This window comes from Alternaria novae-zelandiae, assembly GCF_023758075.1.
Source record: "Alternaria novae-zelandiae strain BMP 2774 chromosome Unknown scaffold_14, whole genome shotgun sequence".
NCBI classification, from domain to species: domain Eukaryota; kingdom Fungi; phylum Ascomycota; class Dothideomycetes; order Pleosporales; family Pleosporaceae; genus Alternaria; species Alternaria novae-zelandiae.
Window position 1 is genome coordinate 614,850 of NW_026056974.1, and position 17,083 is coordinate 631,932.

Sequence of the window (17,083 nt, forward strand, 5' to 3'; positions counted from 1 at the left end):
GGGTGTATACCCAGGGTTTGCTTTCATGCGTCCGTTCAGTTCAGGTATGATACCCACGATGGGCGGTAGGCCCGCGAAAATGGAGTCTGGTTTTGTTGTGCGATAGTTTTGCGATGTATGTATGTGTACGTAGGCTTTCGAACACGAGTTCGCCACACTATGGAGATGTTGTCGGATGATTAGACTGTCGCATTTCTCCTGCAGCGAATAACGGAAGCATATCCTCCAGAAGTCTACATTACCTTTGAGACATTGCTAACTCTTGCCTTTGTACCAATGTAGACCGCAGCGCGCATATTCGATTTCTTCTTGCCGGTATGCTTCCTCGAGATGACTAGTATACTCTATCCAATACACATGACATGTAGCCGACTACGTTCGTCTTCGGCGAGGCGACGTAGTGCATACATGATCGCTATGCCGAACATCCAGAACAACGCCTTCAAAGAGAACCGCTATTATAACACGCACAAGATCCCGTACCCTGTTATGCCGCGCCGCTCCACTCACTCGATGCTCGGTCCTATACAAGGTAGACCACAGGTCCAGAAACATCCTGGTTTTGAGAGGTATCACGAGATCACAGCCCTAGGCCTGCATGCCGAGACTGGGAGGGGGTGCCAAGTCAACTACGTTCGTTCCTGGAAGCACCACGGCGACGAGCAGAAGTTGAGGCAGTATGTCGATCTTGACTGGGCTTAGAAGACAGTATATAGCCCTCTCGCTTTGCTGCTGCGTCCTGGTTTTGACTCTGCTGTCTATAAGACGGCTGCTCTACCTTACTGCGGCCTTTAGCAAGACCGATGAGTAGATACACTTCATGAATCCATGACACTTCTCTCCTATTATGACCCTTGGCTCTTGTTCGTGATGATGTAGACACTGTCGATTCGTATGTGCATCTGTCTAGTTGAGTTAATTGCCGTGAAGATGGGCTATTGTGCTGTTTGGTTCGCATGACATAGCGGTACCAAGCTGCCTGGACTCAATAAAATTCATGTGATAGAAGAGGGCTTGGGGCGGACCAAAGCTTCTAGGCCTCGTGACAAGCTCCGTGCGGTCTTAAAGGTCATGGGCGTTGACCGCGGTCAAAAGTCACAATACCTGGCCCTTACGCCAACTGCAAGAGCACCATTGTATCAAAAGGTTATGAAGACAGATTGAGGAACGCAGTACGTTACGGCTAGGCTGCATCGTCGACTATATCTTACACCTATCCAGAGAAGTCGGCTGTGTGCTAGGCGGCCTGGGCGAACAAGACCCACCGGCTGACGCCCATCATCTGTATCCCCAGTTCTTCTACATGCGGCAGAAGCTGCACTCCCTTCAAATCAGCCTTGTGCTCTAGCCTTTGGCGCTCGGTTACTGCGAAGGCGTGCGCCCAATCCGTTCGCGTAATGTCGACAGCTGTGTACGAGAAGCCGTTCCGGGAAGAATTTCTCAGACCTATATGAAGTGTCCCAGGACCCACCAATACCTACTAGAACAAAATTTCTGGCTGCTGTGTATGCGGCAACACCGATTCCATTCGAGGCGATACGAGTCTATCCGGGTACACAAGGGCCAAGCCTGGAGATCCTCACGCATTTTCAAGGCGCTAGAGAAATTTCCACAACACTCTGAAGTCCTACTGGGTCCTCCATTACCTGTTAGAACAAAACTTTGGCATGCGATGTATGCGACAAAACCAGTTTCTCAAAAGGCGATACGAGCTTACCCAGGTATATATCGGCTAAGCCTGGAGGTTCTCACGGATTCCTCGGGCGCTGGGAGAATCCTTGGAAGTCTATGAAGTGCTCCCGGGCCTCTCGAAACCTGTTAGATCAAAATTTCCTAAAGCTATGTATGCGGCAAAGCCAATCACGAATTCCGGATCTGGAGCGTCATGGGTGGAAGTCACCCACACACTGTCGCTCACGGTTGAGGTGCCCGTCTCGCATACGACGACCCCGCTGATCGTCTCGGCATCAGAATCAGCGGGGTTCGGGGCGGCGACGAGCTGGAAGGATGGCCCTGGCTGATGGTGGATGGAAATACCTAGAAATCTATCCCACGACTCAGCCGGCTCGTCGACTGGCTTGACGGCTTGGATACTGAAGAACTGCGGCCTCGTCACTGACATTCCGCCAACAAGCGTAGCGGCCGGCCACGATGTGGCTACACTCGCCAATCACTGGATGCTGGAGAGAAGTAGCTGGAACCCCAAACCCAGGACTATAGCGTGAGCGGGACTTGCGAGGCGTTTGCCTGATATGTACGGAACTGGGCCAGTGTCTTTGAGATGCCGCCGACAAGAGATAGGAGCAATCTAGTCCCTACCAGAACTAAGATAGAAGGAGTATGGGACTGAATCTAGGTAGGTATCGTCGCAAACAAATTCTACGCCGGGCGACTACATCGACGCCGTATATACCTAAAAGGAAGGATTACGATGTATGTAGTTGCCAGGGCTTGCGAACAACAGCACAGAAAGCATCCCTGGTTTGACTCTAAGCGTGCTTTGACGCCAGGTTCGGTAATCTGCATTAACGAGACCTCGAAAGAGGTGTTGCGATGTTGATTGCCGCTGGTACGGGGATGGGAGCAATCCTGTGCGAGCCCGTTGAGCGCTGCGTCGTCTCTCGAGAGAAACATGATGTGTGAGGCAGTTAACCTTTTCATGGATTGTGTTCCTTTATGGGTGCTTCCGAAAAAGAGGGCTTTCAACTCGACACTGATAACATGATAGTGTGACTTCGCTATATCACTGAAGAGGGGCGCAAAAGTGGTTGGAACGAAGGCGCTATACCCGCGAGCCTGCACTGAGTGCCCGGTCCCCAATGTTCTATTCGCACATCTTGTCGCAAAAAGATTCATCCAGACGCCTACATCAGCGCCGCGACAACCCAAAAGGCGGTAATACTAGGATGGTAGCTGCCAGGGCGTGGTCTGCGACAACGCTGAGTCGACACAGTCAGAGTACAGGGCGAGGCGGCTGGCGAGCGTCAGCGAGCCCGCCGCCTCTGCCAGCCTGCCGCGCAGCGGCGCCCCCTACAGAGAAGATTAGCATGGCCCCTGCACTAAGGATGACACGCTCAATCAAAGAGAAGCTACCGTTTTTTTGCTCTGGATCTGGCGCCGGAGTAGATAGGATATCTTGGAGGGATTTGCAATGCGATATCTGTGTTGGCGAAGATAGCAAAATGTGAAGTGCAGAGGAAATGGTGTTTTGATCGTTATTGTGCGGAAAGAAAGGTCGCTAGACCCTTGCGCAGCAAAAAGAGCGCAAAAAGAAGAGCTGGGCTCGACTCGAACCCGGGTCTCCGGGCCCCGATTTGGCGGAGGAGTCAGATCAAAGGGCAAAAAAATGGTAGCTTCTCTTTGATTGAGCGTGTCATCCTTAGTGCAGGGGCCATGCTAATCTTCTCTGTATCGTTTCAAATTGACCAAATGCCCGAAGGCGAAGGTTAGACAAATAAATTGGTATATATCGTGCAGCAGTTAAGGGGACTCGCTGGGGCGTGTGAAAAGCTGGATCTGGGCCGGTGGCGGTCAGGAACACCAAAACTTGGAAGTGGACCACGCTCGTACCATCAAAGCTTTGGAAAGTCATCGGGTGACCTGTGCGTGTCCTGAAGCTGCACAATGGCTATCATAGGCGGGCTTCGCCCGCTACGATAATTGTGACTGCTATTGCGACCATTCGTTGTCGCTATGTCACAACAGCCCAAGCGACACCCAGGATATATTCACCATCTCTTTCTTCTGTCAACACAAGGTATGCAGATTGATGTATACGCCTGGCGGCAACGACTTGTTCCTATGCGGATGCACTTGTCAGCTGCGTAGTTGTCTCGTTGGCAAGATCAGCAGCACATGAATCCAGCGCGTTATAGTCGGACCTGTCGCAAATGCTTCCAGCGATCTTCAATATCGTAGGATTCGATGGTGCTGTTCGCGATGTCCTTTACTAGCTGTTGAACTTGGTTATCAGCTGTCTCCATGATTTCGAAGTACTTAGGGAATGACACCTGAAGGCTATCAGTGCACGACATGCACGGAAAGCAACCTGGTATCTTCATATGAGATGAAAGTCAGTTTCGAGGCGCGCAGTGATGCGACAGTATCACGGAGAGAGAATGCAAGTGTGTGAGAAAGCCAGGCAAGTGGTATTGACTGTGATGTTTACCCCTCCACCCCACTTGCGCTTCGCGAAACTGCGCATTAGGAAGTAGCGCTTCAGTATGGTCGTCACGGTCGCGCCTTCCAAATTTCGACCCAACTACACATCTAAGTTGGAAGCAATGCGCATGCCAGGGATGACTGTGAGCGCTAACACATGTCCTGCAGTTATATAGTGCTCTGCAAAAACAGCCTCATGACATGGTGTATACTTTGAAGCCAGCCTTTCTGTGCAACGCGACCCAGAGGACGAGATCGTTCTAGCATATCAGTATGTATGCGCAGGGCAAATGGTCAATTCGAAACAATACCGCGCAAGTTCACAGGCCCTGTGTCCAGGATGATGCGCACACACAGCATAGTTCAAATGAGAGGAGACAAGGGTATCATTGCTACACACATCTACTCCTCCAACAAGTCCATCACCAACTGCGGAATGACCTGCACACCTTCACCCTGTATCGCACTAATCGGCACAGTCTGCACGTTGCGCCGCCACGCATGCTTGCGGTTGCTAGGATGGGGTTGCGCGCCCTTGCTCACCTCCTCCAGATACGCACGAAGAGCCTCAAAGTTGGCCTGCGTATCCGGCAAATCGGCCTTTGTCGCAACAACGAACCACGGCTTCGACGAGATCGGGGTTGTGCTCAGGAAGGGAAGAGGCTTCGGCGAAGGATCCAGATGCGGCGAGTCGAGGAGGTCGGATGCGTCGCTCGGTGGTGCTTTGCCAGCGGGGGTGTAGGTGACCATCCTGCGCTCTGTCTCGGCGTTGAGTTCCTTTCCGCGTAGTGTCTCGTACTCGGATACTTCGCGCCAGAGCAGCTTGAGCGCTGCGACGGCATCACCGGCGGAGAGGTCGATGACGAAGGCGAGGACTGCGGCGCGCTCAATGTGTCGCAGGAAGCCTAGTCCGAGCCCTTTGTCTAGATGCGCATCTTCGATCAGACCCGGCACATCGGCAATGGTAAAGTTCTCTCGCAGCTCTCCATTTGGTCTGCGTGACCTGACAAGCGGTCGCCCCTTGTGGTCGTCGAGGACAACGGTGCCGACATTCGGCTGGAGGGTCGTAAAGGCCCAGTTGCCGACTCGCGCACGGCTGTTGCTCAGGGCGCGAAGAAGCGTACTCTTTCCAGCGTTGGGCAGCCCAACCAGTCCCAGATCTGCGAGAATCTTCAATTCCAGTTGAAGTGATATCTTGAGGCCTTCGTCTCCACGCGTGGCCATCTTCGGCCTGTTGTTGAACGGCGTCATAAAGTGCGGGTTGCCCAAGCCGCCCATCGCTCCGGCTGCGATCAGCATAGGCGTTTCCATGTGCTTGTCCAAGTCCAGCCACATGGGCGCTTCAGGCTCGAGGGCTGCAAGATGGGATCTCCGCGGTGGAGGAAGCTTGGGGAACTTGATCCTGCTCAGCTCTGAGGGTATAGTGCCGGGGTAAACCAGCCATCGATCTCTCCTGTAGCTGGGTTGTCCCTCCTCCAGCTCCTCCGCTTCTTCATCCTGCTCCATCTTCCAGTGCTCCTCCTCCATTATCGCCACCGGATCATGTCTTTGTAGCTCGCGCACGATAGTCCCCACAGGCACCGTGATCAAGACGTCGGTCCCCCGCTCGCCACCTTTGACCTTGCCCTGTCCATTGCGCCCTCTGCCCGCCTTGATCTGTCGCCGTCTCGCAAGCTTATGTAACGACGTCTCGCCGCGGACTGCTTGGATGTAGACGTTGCCTCCACTGCCCCCGTCGCCGCCATTTGCAGGCCCCTCTTCAATGTATTTTTCGCGCAAGAACGAGACGCAGCCGTGACCGCCGCCACCGGCTTCAACGGTGAGAATGCATCGGTCGGCAAAAGGCGTGAGGGAGTAGTCGTCCGCCGTGGGATCTAATCGCGAAGATTGCGCATTCGGGTTCGCATCGGACGGCTCAGCAGACGTGGAGTTGCATCTGAGCTGTAGCGGGAATCGTTTGCGTAGTGGACATCTGCGCGCTGCCGAGGCAAGTGGCACGTGGAGGAAGGCGGGATACAGAAACGGCGTAAGCGTACCGCTGAGACTGTACGGACGAGCGAACGACATGCGTTGGTTGCGAAAGTGGCGTCGTTAGGAAGATATGTTCAATCCTGTATATTTCAATCGTCAATATCGCGTCGCGGGACTAGCGAATGGCGGCCCCAGTTCCGATACATGATCTACAACGCTTGTCCAGGCTAGTCCTACATGCCTCGGTACCCAGCAAACCTCAAGAGTACATATGACTTCTTGGGCATTTACTGCTGCCTTGGACTGGCGTTCAATCGTTTGCCTATCTTTCGCCCTTTCTTGGAAGCCCCCAAACTTCGTATCAGTACCTGCATAGTACCTACCTCGACCCCATCAGCCCCCATTTTCAATAAACGCTTCCGCCCCATCTACCAGCCCCATCATGATCCGATGTGCCTTGCTCACACTGGCAGCCGTGCTGCTCAGAGTCGCCAAACCCGAGTACTTCAGACTTGGTGGGAAACTCGGCCTCTCCAGCAGTCAGCTTGTAACCCTCCATTACTACCTCAAGTGGGCGTTGCCGATATGGGCCCTTGTAGACTTCAACTCGGTGCTCAATCGCTTTGCCGAAAGGCGATGGATCTGGAGGACCGACAAGTCTATTTGGAATTGGAAGAATGAAGTCGCTGTAGTCACGGGTGGTTCGGCGGGCATCGGAGGCTGTGTGGTCAAGAAACTCACCTCTCATGGCATCAAAGTCGCGGTTCTCGACGTTAGCCCCCTGTCAGAAATCTTTACCAAAGGTACGTTGCGGCACAGGATCGCCGTGTTTCAAGCTAATGATCTTAGATGAGCTTGCCCTCGTACGATACTACAAATGTGACATTACATCGCGAGACAACATCCATCAGGCGGCGGAAGCCATACGTTCCGACTTGGGCTCACCATCAATACTAATCAACAATGCTGGCATCGGTAACGCGTGGACCGTCAAAGACATCCCCCAAGCCAATCTCAACAGAATGTTCGACATCAATCTTCTGAGTCACTGGAGTACCGTTCAAGAGTTCCTCCCAGACATGCTCGCTAAGAAGAAAGGCCACATCATGGGCGTCGCAAGTCTTGCTTCCTTCGTTGCTCTCGCAGGTGCCGTGGATTACAGTGCCACCAAGGCGGCGCTTCTAGCTTTCCATGAAGGCCTAACACAAGAGATTAAGCATCGCTACAAGTGTCCAACGATCCAGACCTCCATGGTCCATCCCAACTGGACCAAGTCAGCAATCACCTCACATGAGGCACTTGCGGCGGGGCTGAAAAGCGTGCGCGCAAACATCCTGGAGCCAGAAGATGTAGCCGAGGCCATGGTCAACCAGATAGTCTCAGTCAAGAGTGGGCAACTGATTCTTGGCCCAGCGATTACTCCCATCATCCGAGCACTGCCTCTTTGGATCGGGGAGCTTATTCGCGATAGCCAAGCCAAGGTCGTCACCGGTGATGGCTCCACCGGCGCATGAACGATTCCTTCGACACGGTGATGACAGGGAAGAGCGGCAGTTCCTACGGGCGGTACGGAGCGTACCCGTTCCAACCGCCTGGGGCCAGCAGCGTCAGTGAGAACTGCATGTTCCAACCAGCAACGCCCCGCCGCAATCTCGAGAGGTTCGTTGGAATTTTTCCGCGAAGCCGAATCAGCGGCACAGACGCCGTTGAGGTGGCAGAGGTTGGAGAGGGCTGCGCCACGTCAATATTCGGGGTCGGCAGTCAGCAGCGCTTCTTCTGTCAATTTAGCGAAGTCAATAGAAGGTATTTTGCGCAGCACATCATGGGTAATGCAACCAAAATGCCCACTTCTGACAACTGTTATAAACGATCGGGCGGCTGATGCACAATATGCGAACGATCGAGCGCCACAGCCGGAATCCTGAGCTAATCATAGCTGATGCAGTGAGTATTCTCGGGGTTGTAGGCAAGGTGTGTGGACTCAGCCCCAGTTCCTATAGCACCCATGCAAGGTACATTTCGCGCCTAACCCAACTCGGTCCGAACAAAGTGCAACCGTACGAAGGACCACGGCCTTGGGCACGAGGCGCGGAATTCAATAGTTATATGTTGCCTCTTTGTTGTCTGTTTCATCATCTCCGGGTATCTGCCGTGCTGCCTCCGCCTCGTTGTTGTTACTCTGCTTTGCTTTCCTCTAGTCATTCGTTTCAGATCTCGTGAGCATGCAATGGGTTGGTTCGAGCGTGTTCTGTTCGCGTGTTGCACTGCATCTTTGGTAGTTGCGAGTAATGTTGAATCAGGTTCAAAGAGTAAGTGGAGCGCTGGTAGATGGTTGCATTAACTCATGTTATACAGCTGCAAGCCTCTCTAATACTCATCTCACGAACGAGAGATCTCCTATAATTCCACGGCGCGATTTGCATTTTCGCAATGATACGAGCACATCAGAGATAATCCCAACAAGCCTAAGCACATCAGCTACATCGACGCTCTACACTTCTACGACAGTGGACTCTATTACGACGTCGAAGTCCGAGATCATTGCGCCGTCAACAGCCACTATACAGACTACCAGCTCCTCTCGCCAGCCAAATCCAACGAAACAAGACTCAGATGGAACAATAAGCTCATATGGTAGCGCAAGTAGCAGCGCGCCTGCAATATCTTCTCTTGCGGGCGAGTCGGCGGCGATATCCCTTATCATCACAGGAACGCAGCAGCTATCTGCACCATCATCGATCTCTTTGATCGATCAGATACAAACATCGATACCTGCTCAATCATCTTCGGTTCCTTCAGAGGCTTCTTATTCTACACGCGCATCATCCACAGTTCAGGGCCTAGCCGTCACTTCTCAAGTCAAGTCGACCGCGAGTGCATCCACACCGTCTGCAACATGGGTGATCGCGGACTCATCACGAGCGTCAGGCATTCTTATGTCTGCCAGTACATACTCTGCAAGCATCTCTCCTCAGGATGATCTGTCTACTCGTCCCAACGATGCACAGCAGAACACTCCAAGCGCAACGGTCACTGTGTCAAAGACACTACAGACTGTGACAACGGCATCACTGTCAGGAATCAAGCCCTCTAGTCTAACGTCATCTAGACAGGAAAATCCGGCGTCTAATATGTCTACTCGTGCATCGAGCGTGGCGATACTTCCTTCGCAGACCTCGCAGCCTCTATCTTCGACTTCCACCGTCGATGCTACTGCGGTCACTTCAAGCAAACCTCTTGCTTCGATCTCTTCAGAGGGCGAAGTGACCAGTGAGCCCACGAAGGCTACAGGTCTACTCGAACATTCTGCATCTAGTCTTACTAGCCGGGTGGCTTCAAGCTCGGCTCCGGCGGTCATTGGAGGCAGCAGCCTCGCAGCTCTTTCGTCCTCCGTCACAGACTCGGCCACAGCAACCAGTGTCGCATCGCAACCAACACGATCGTCTGCGTCAACAGGATACGCCAACCTGCCATCGGCTCAGGGCAATGCACCATCCAACACGTCGACGGCGACTGTTTCCGCCTCAGCCCATCTCGAGAGCAGTGTGACTGGTCTTTCATCAACTGCCACTCTGTCCAGTGCCTCATTCCCCCCGGTGAGCAGTCGCTCACCAACAGCGTCCTTGGCAGCTCCGATGAGCTCAGTGATCGCGGGCATGCCATCAAGCTCTGCTCAGCCCGGCGCGACAAAGAACGAGACTCCTACATCGAATGTAACCGCACCTGTTCAATCTAGCCGCTCTCGGATCGACAGCTCGAGTTCGAGCGGCAGCGTCACGACTTCTGCATCTACCAATCCCGATAAGACTGCTTCTTCAACCATGACTCGACCGCAACCCATACCCATTAATCCAATTAACGGTAACATGACACGGCCAACAAGCACGATTGCTACTACGTCAGCGCAAACAACTGGGTACATATCTCCGCCGGCACCAGGGAACGGCACCGTCTCCTCCTCGTTGGCTTTCGCAACCACATACTCCGCAGCAAGCAGCCTCGCAAGCACTGCTACGATTTCGTCATCTTTTGGCTTATCCGGCTCTTTCACACAAACCTTCATCGTGTCGAAGACTAGTCAGATCTTGAGTACTGCGACATCCAGTCAGGCGGCGGAGATCTCAGATGCACCACTTTGGGGGAGCGATCCAACAACTGCGCAATCAACCCCCGCTTCAGGCATTTCCTCATCGGCTTCCGTTGACTTGGGACTTTTACCTTTTCCGCTTGAACCTCCGCTTCAAACGGCACCTACTGGGTGGACGAACGGCTCAACTTCAAGCGCCACTCGTGGAACTCCCACGCCCAGCGCACCGTTATCCACAGCTAGTATTTTCACCAGTTCCCAATTAACCAGATCAGGTAGCTTGCGCGATGTGTTTACACTAAGTCCTCTCTTATCCACCACCACTACCGCTATTCTTTCTACTCCTACGTCGCTCAGCGGCTTCGTGACAAAGACGAAGACGGGGACTGAGAGCTCGGTTGTCAGCTCGCGCACAAGTTCGACGTCTACAAACACCTACGACACAACCCTCAGGACTCGAACTTTGACCAACGCGCCCACGAGCAGTGCTACCGAGACAGAGGCCGCTGCAGCTCCACCTTCAAAGCCACTAACCCCGGAAGAGACTGCCGGGGTTGCTATAGGAAGCACAGCTGGTATTCTACTTGCTATAGTCGCCGCGATCTTCGTCGCTCGCCGCTATCATGCTATTCATACGGCAAAGCGTGGAAGTGGTGGCTCATCGGGTATCTACCCCAAACTGGGGTACTTGTACGATCCTTCACTCGGCGAGAACGGTGGCAGTGGCAGTGCATCCGATGATGCACTCATCTTCATGTCTGGTGGAGCGAGTGGCTTGCCTTCGACTGGAAGCAGAACACCACCTCGCGTGCCGAAGAACTCTCGCGAGTACGATCCTCGCGGTTGGCTCAACATCAGTGCGCAGAATTACAGCGACCCTGGCAACCCCTGGAGAGAAGACCCATTCCGAGATCCCGAAGACCCCTTTAGAGACCCCTTTAGAGACTGGAGAGGTAGCGATGCGATTACCTCGCCGAGTGATCCTGGGTCTGATCTTGTTGCGGAGGTGACAAAGTATGCTGCGGGCCCGCAAAGACCTCTTCCTCCCGTACCGGCGTCTCTGACACCACTCTTCCGCGACCATGTCATTCCATCGCCGACTATAAGCCCAATCATGAATAGCTGCAGCCTGAAGCGTAGTCATTCGGTATCGTCAAGACGAAGCAGTGTCAAAAGCCAAAGGTCTCTAAGGAGCCTTCGTGCCTGTCCTTCGCCAGATTCCGAATCGAGAAACGTCCCACCGATATCTCCTTCCTGGCGTCGAGCGAGTAAGATCCTAGCATCTATTAGGGAGGGACACACGGACGACCCTCTTCCAGATCCGATCGAACATGACCTGCTTCTGCCAGTCGATGTAAGATCGGAAACACCGGATTCAGTGATGGTACATGTATACGCGCCAGCACCCGTAAGCAGAACGCCATTGCGACCGATGTTGTCTACGATACTGTCGGACGACGAAATGTCACTACCAAGCATAGCAGCCGCAAATTCATTAGCAGTTGTACCACCTCGGTCAACTGGTAGCATCCTCTTCCCCACACTCAAAGACGACCGATACGCATACACTTCACTCCCTTCAACTAACATCCCATCACCATCACCACCACATTCCGAACGAGCAGATAGCGACAAAACAATAACCCAATCCACCTACTCCCTCCGGCCATCATCTCCAACCCCAACAACCACCTCCGCACCTCGGAACAAAGGTTGGGAAGAGATAAAGCGCACATCCAACGGCTCATCCAGTCTCATGTCCTCACGCCCGCCAACACCACCTTTCCACCACTTCGCTCTTCCACCGCGACCCAATCTCACCCCTCCGCCTCCCCTCAAGAAACGCTCTTTGATTCAACTCCGCCGCAAGACACCCTTGGCTGGCCCCGGTCAACTCTTGGTTCCGCCTCACAACCATTACTCTTCTCCTTCGTCTTCGCCCTTGACGGTGAAGACGAACTTCATGGTCAATTCGAACAAGAGCTTCGAAGGGCCGAGGATGAGTTTGTTAGCCAAGGTGCACAGCATGAGCGATATGAGAGACGAGACTGCGAGTCCGAAGAAGAAGAAAGGCATTGGGCTTGGGATTGGATATCGCGATTCCATCTCGCGGAGGGTAGGGCGAGTCTCGAGATGGGGTCCTGAGGATGTGGGGACGAAGTTTTGAGGTTTTTCCTTTGGCTTTGGCCACGGCTTTGCATGCAGCATGTCTCTTTGGAGTTTTGGTGTGTCGCCTGTCGATACACTCCACGCGACAGTTATATCTCCTAAGTCTCAGTACAACGGTCTATCATAACGACTCCGCCCAATGTCGAACGAAGCGTTCCACTACGCATCTCTCATGTCTCACTCTTCCAGCAGTTTTACTGGGGCATCTTGTTTGAAGCGTTATACACATTAGAATATCCCACTTTGTGCTGTTACTTGCTCACTGCGCTACAGAAACACTTTTTTGTATATAGGATCTGTATAGCTAGTTTCTAATTCTACCTAACAAACATGGAGACCCGTACCTATTCCCCGTAATGGCAGCATTCGTGATTGACGATTTCGCGCAACCACTTCTCGAATAGCGAATGCATAAGGTAAATGACAATGTCAGTATAACGAGACCGCTCACGTTATCTCTGCACAACAGAACACCAATACGATGCTCTTACTCTTCTCGGTCAATGCATCGTACATCACTTTCTTGCGGTGAGAGCCTCATGCAATCTTCTCACCCCCAACCATCTGCATACACAGCTTCCTTGCAAACACCTACATACATCACCGGTATGTACCATCTCACCATCTCAAAACCAATGCAACCCACCCACGCACTAAACCCACGCGCACCACGCTACCCAGGATACCCATCGCCCATCTTCCCCCCAGCAGCACCACACCCATCGTACGATCCCATTCGTATTCAAACTTCGCCAAACCCCCCAATTCCCATTCCCATTCTCCCAAAACAGCCTTTGGGCATCCATCCTATCTAACAAGGTCAGGTCAGGTTCAAGTCTGCCCGTCACGTTTCGCTAGCCCCAAACCTTATCCCTACATACACCGGCACACGCCCGACTACCACGCGTAACTGGCTGCCGGGCGCCGGGGCAACTTCCCGGGCTGATAGCAGCGACCTAATACGCTGGCGCCAAAGTCAGGGTAATTGTGCTTGTTCCTGGGAGCGGCACGCGATTATCGGAAGCAAGAGGAGCATGGGACAAAACTAGGCCTTGGGTGGTAAATGCGCGCACCTGCTTTTACCCTGTCTACGTCTGCAGTCTGTGCCTTCGCGCGCGTCTGTGAGCTGCTGCATGCACGCAACGATGGTGTTGCGTTTTGTGGGAACGGAATGATGAAAAAATTTGGGCTGGCTTCAGGGATCGCGTGCACTGGTGCATCGTGCATGTATGTATCTTTTGTTTTTCGTATCTCAGCTTCGTATGTACATGCAAGGCTAGCATCGTGCAGTTTAAGCGGCGGTAGCGGTGAACCGCGAAATGGCCTTCGAACCCTCTCGCGATCGAGCCGCAGGATGCAGGCTGGGCTGTGGACGGAGCAAACTCCGGTGCACCATCGCCTTGCTTTTTCTCAGCCTTCTTTGCCTACATCCGAGCCCTGCCGTGGGTAAGAGGGTGTTCAGCCGAGTTCGACCGGGGGCTTCTCCTTCTAGAAAGAAACGACGACCTGCATACGAGATGAAACGAAAAAGCAAAAACGCAAACGTCATTCGGGGATTAGCAGCACGAGGAGATTTGCAATCTCGTATGCAGGATGATCTCTCGTTTGATGCTCATGGTTCGCACTGGGGTATAATCTAATAGTGTTTGTACATCGTAATATTGGGACCGTAGAAGATCCGGGGCCCAAGAAATTCCCCCGGCGAACCATTCTGGGATGGTGTGGCCTGGGCTTTCCAGGGCAGGTTGCGGCTTCCTCCGCGCCTCGTGGAAGATGATCCAGAACGTGATAGGCAAAGGTGTATCCTACAGATCGTTCCAGATCGTACTGGCCTTCAATGGACCAGAGTCGAAAGCGAGATTCGCTGCTCCAACACATGCATCGCCAGTATCCTCCTCCACCCTCTGGCCATCAGCTTCGAGCCAAAAACAAAGGCGCTGACAGCCACCACCGACCTTCACCACCATAGTTTGATGAATCACCGATATGCTCGCGAGCAGGCATCAGGCCACGTCTGAGCCGCTGCGCTTGTTCCTCCTACGAGCCCACAACTCGTGAAGCCACTTGTGAGATGCTTCGACGTCGGTGGGACCGGGGCACAGCGGGAGCCTCTGTCGGAATTCCTTCTCATACTTGCGGATCGCCAAGTGAAGCTCGATCTCCTGCGACATGCTCTCCAGCAGCATCTTTGCTTGTTCATGATCCTTGGGGAGGGTGTTAAGAGTCGCTTCAGCCACAACTTTAGCTTCGTCCGCTGACACTCGAGAAAGGTTGCAGAAAAGCTGACGCTTGAAAAACTCCATGGATGTATCCAGGAGAGGTGCCAGCCCGCCAAGCTCGCGAGTGAGGATGAGCTGAGCCTCCGTGTACATCCAAGATCGCGTCGGGTGAAGTGAGCTGCGATGCAGTAGCTGCACTTCAAGAGGGTTTACCTTGGTGGCACCTGCACGGACACAGTTCTGCAGCTCCTGTCTCAGTCCGTTGGCGTCAAGGCATGAGTTGAGAATGGGGTTGTCAGAGTTGAGGTTAACGCCCTGAGTCTCAGCTTTGTTGATGCGGACCCAGACGAAGAGGGTGTGCACTTGTCCTGGAAACAATCGGCGAATCTCCTTGTCCCCACAGACAAAGAGAATCTCACAACCTGCCTTAGTCCGGAGTTCGACCGTAAAGTCAAACAGTTCGCCAACAGGCTTCTCAGACCGAGCATTCTTCAAGATACGCTTGATGCGACCGGACGTGGATTGGTACTTGGACCAGTTGCTGGCGAAAACGTTCTTGCAGCAGTCTTTAAGACAGATGGTATCCTGGAGCTCTGGTTCGCGGCGATATGGAAGCAGCGCAGGATTGATGCGGTGAATGTAGATATCCGGAAAGGACTTCGATACATCGTGCAAGACATGGGCTGCAGGAGACAGCACGATGACATGAGTTCGGCCGGCCTTGAGGTGCTCGCCCTGCATGGATCTCGCGATGCCAAGGATGACATCAGTCATGGAGGGGTTCGGACGAGGCGGATGCCAGACTTGCGAACCAGAGTGCGCGATCCTAGACGTCAAATCCTGAAAGATCTCATCGACTTCCGTACAGACAGGTCGAAGTGCATAAAGCACTTCTGGCCTGTTTCCGGTGACATCACGGTGGGTGCAGTGAGTAGTGTAAAGCGCCACGCGATCCTCGCCGCCAAGATGATACTAAAAAGATTAGTAGATTGCTTCTGAGCGACATCAGCGATGGTGGCTTACCAAGGCTCCATTGACCGCATCTAGCGACCTCTCGAGACAGGCTGGAGTCACATAGTAACTGTACAGAATGTCAGCTGGCATCGTGGATCCCGCCATGCAGGCACTTACCCGTTGTCTACCACGAAGATCACATCAATACCGGTGTCGGGCAGAGGCTTTCGGTTGTGCAGGACACCCTCGATCTCGATAGCAACGCCGATGTCTTGGTAATCCTCGGTGAGAAGCTTGACCTCAGGGAACAGTCTAACCGCTGGGCGCAGGGTTGTTGGCAAATGGGAGGTCAAGTCTGACACCTGTGCCTCCGAAGCCTCATGGTCAAAGTCAGTCGGGGAAGGAATGCGCTTTGAGATACATCCTATGATGGAGGTGAACTCGTTACCGCTGGATCATATCAGTGACTGTTGCATAGCTTCGCAGATGTTCACGTACTTGCGGGCGTTTCGTAGCAGGTAAGCCCCGACAGCTTCATCGTCCGGATGCTGCACCTCTGAGCCTTCTTCAGTCTCTTCGTGAGCCGCGAGCGCTGTAGCTGCTGTTGGCGACGTTGCACCCGGTATATCGCTAATACCAGCGCTAGTCTCTCCAGTGTTGTGACGACGTAAGAGAGGTAGACCACTGGTGAACGATCGAAGCTTTGACGACATGCGCCGCTTCAGAGGTTCGGCGCTACCTTCAGTGTTGCTAATCACCTTCTCAAGAGCCTGTTGCGCGTTCATGTGTTCAGCGCTATCGGCGACAAAGAGAGGGTGCGCAGGCTTGCTCGACGCCACATCGATCAACGGCCAAGGAGACACTGCAGTGGTAGGCATAGAACGTACTGGGTCGCCGTTTTCGGGCTCGACATGGCTGTTCTTGCGCGAGAACGCCATCTGATCTCCAAAGCTGGATCCTGAGGCTGAGGACCGACTGTTTCTGTTCTTGCGTATCGTCAGAGGTTGGTCGCTCGGAGCGCGACTAACAGGCAGAGGTGTTACGGTCCACGACAAAGGTGCTCTGAGCGGTTGCGCCCAGTCAAAGACGGATGAGTTGAAGCTGTAGTCGGGCGGTGACTCCCAAATATCGCTCTTGATCTCGTCGATGATATCGTCTAGCGGACCGAACACGTACTGATCGTCGCTATAGGTAGGAGTTGACTTACGAAATATTCGCCTTCGAAAAGTAGCTTTCCGCGATTTCTTCTGGATGTGGAGGGGAGATGGGCAGAGAGGCGCGCGGTCCAGAAAGACGCTGCCAGCTGTTGTTGTTGTGATCATTATGGACGCGTCCCAATTAGGCACAAATAAAAGCCCAGTCACCGCGGCGCGCTCTCATTCACCTCGACTTTCTTGAGAACGCGTGGCCTTGCTATCAACAGTGACGTCAGATGGCAAACGGAATCTGGGAGATAGATAAGAAGAGTAGGCAATGCCCAAGTTGAGATGTAGAGTGGATGTGCGAACAGACGTTGGAAGTC

The 17,083-nt window shown here is 53.4% G+C and overlaps 4 protein-coding genes across 4 annotated transcripts; 2 read left to right on the top strand and 2 right to left on the bottom strand.

Annotated features, from left to right (window-relative positions):
- Window positions 1-58: 58 nt before the first annotated feature.
- Window positions 59-702, top strand: J4E88_007063 (uncharacterized protein; the record flags this gene model as incomplete). Its single annotated transcript, XM_049400684.1, has 3 exons — window positions 59-65; window positions 290-315; window positions 433-702. 3 exons carry the CDS (start codon window positions 59-61, stop codon window positions 700-702), a joined length of 303 nt encoding a protein of 100 aa, XP_049253632.1.
- A 3,861-nt stretch (window positions 703-4,563) lies between these two features.
- Window positions 4,564-6,228, bottom strand: J4E88_007064 (uncharacterized protein; the record flags this gene model as incomplete). The annotated part of the gene is made up of 1 exon (XM_049400685.1): window positions 4,564-6,228. The coding sequence occupies one exon, from the start codon at window positions 6,226-6,228 to the stop codon at window positions 4,564-4,566; it is 1,665 nt and encodes a 554-aa protein (XP_049253633.1).
- A 346-nt stretch (window positions 6,229-6,574) lies between these two features.
- On the top strand, window positions 6,575-7,646 carry J4E88_007065 (uncharacterized protein; the record flags this gene model as incomplete). The annotated part of the gene is made up of 2 exons (XM_049400686.1): window positions 6,575-6,935; window positions 6,982-7,646. 2 exons carry the CDS (start codon window positions 6,575-6,577, stop codon window positions 7,644-7,646), a joined length of 1,026 nt encoding a protein of 341 aa, XP_049253634.1.
- Window positions 7,647-14,391: 6,745 nt separating this feature from the next.
- On the bottom strand, window positions 14,392-16,883 carry J4E88_007066 (uncharacterized protein; the record flags this gene model as incomplete). The annotated part of the gene is made up of 4 exons (XM_049400687.1): window positions 14,392-15,579; window positions 15,631-15,688; window positions 15,739-16,011; window positions 16,060-16,883. 4 exons carry the CDS (start codon window positions 16,881-16,883, stop codon window positions 14,392-14,394), a joined length of 2,343 nt encoding a protein of 780 aa, XP_049253635.1.
- Between the last annotated feature and the right edge of the window lie 200 nt (window positions 16,884-17,083).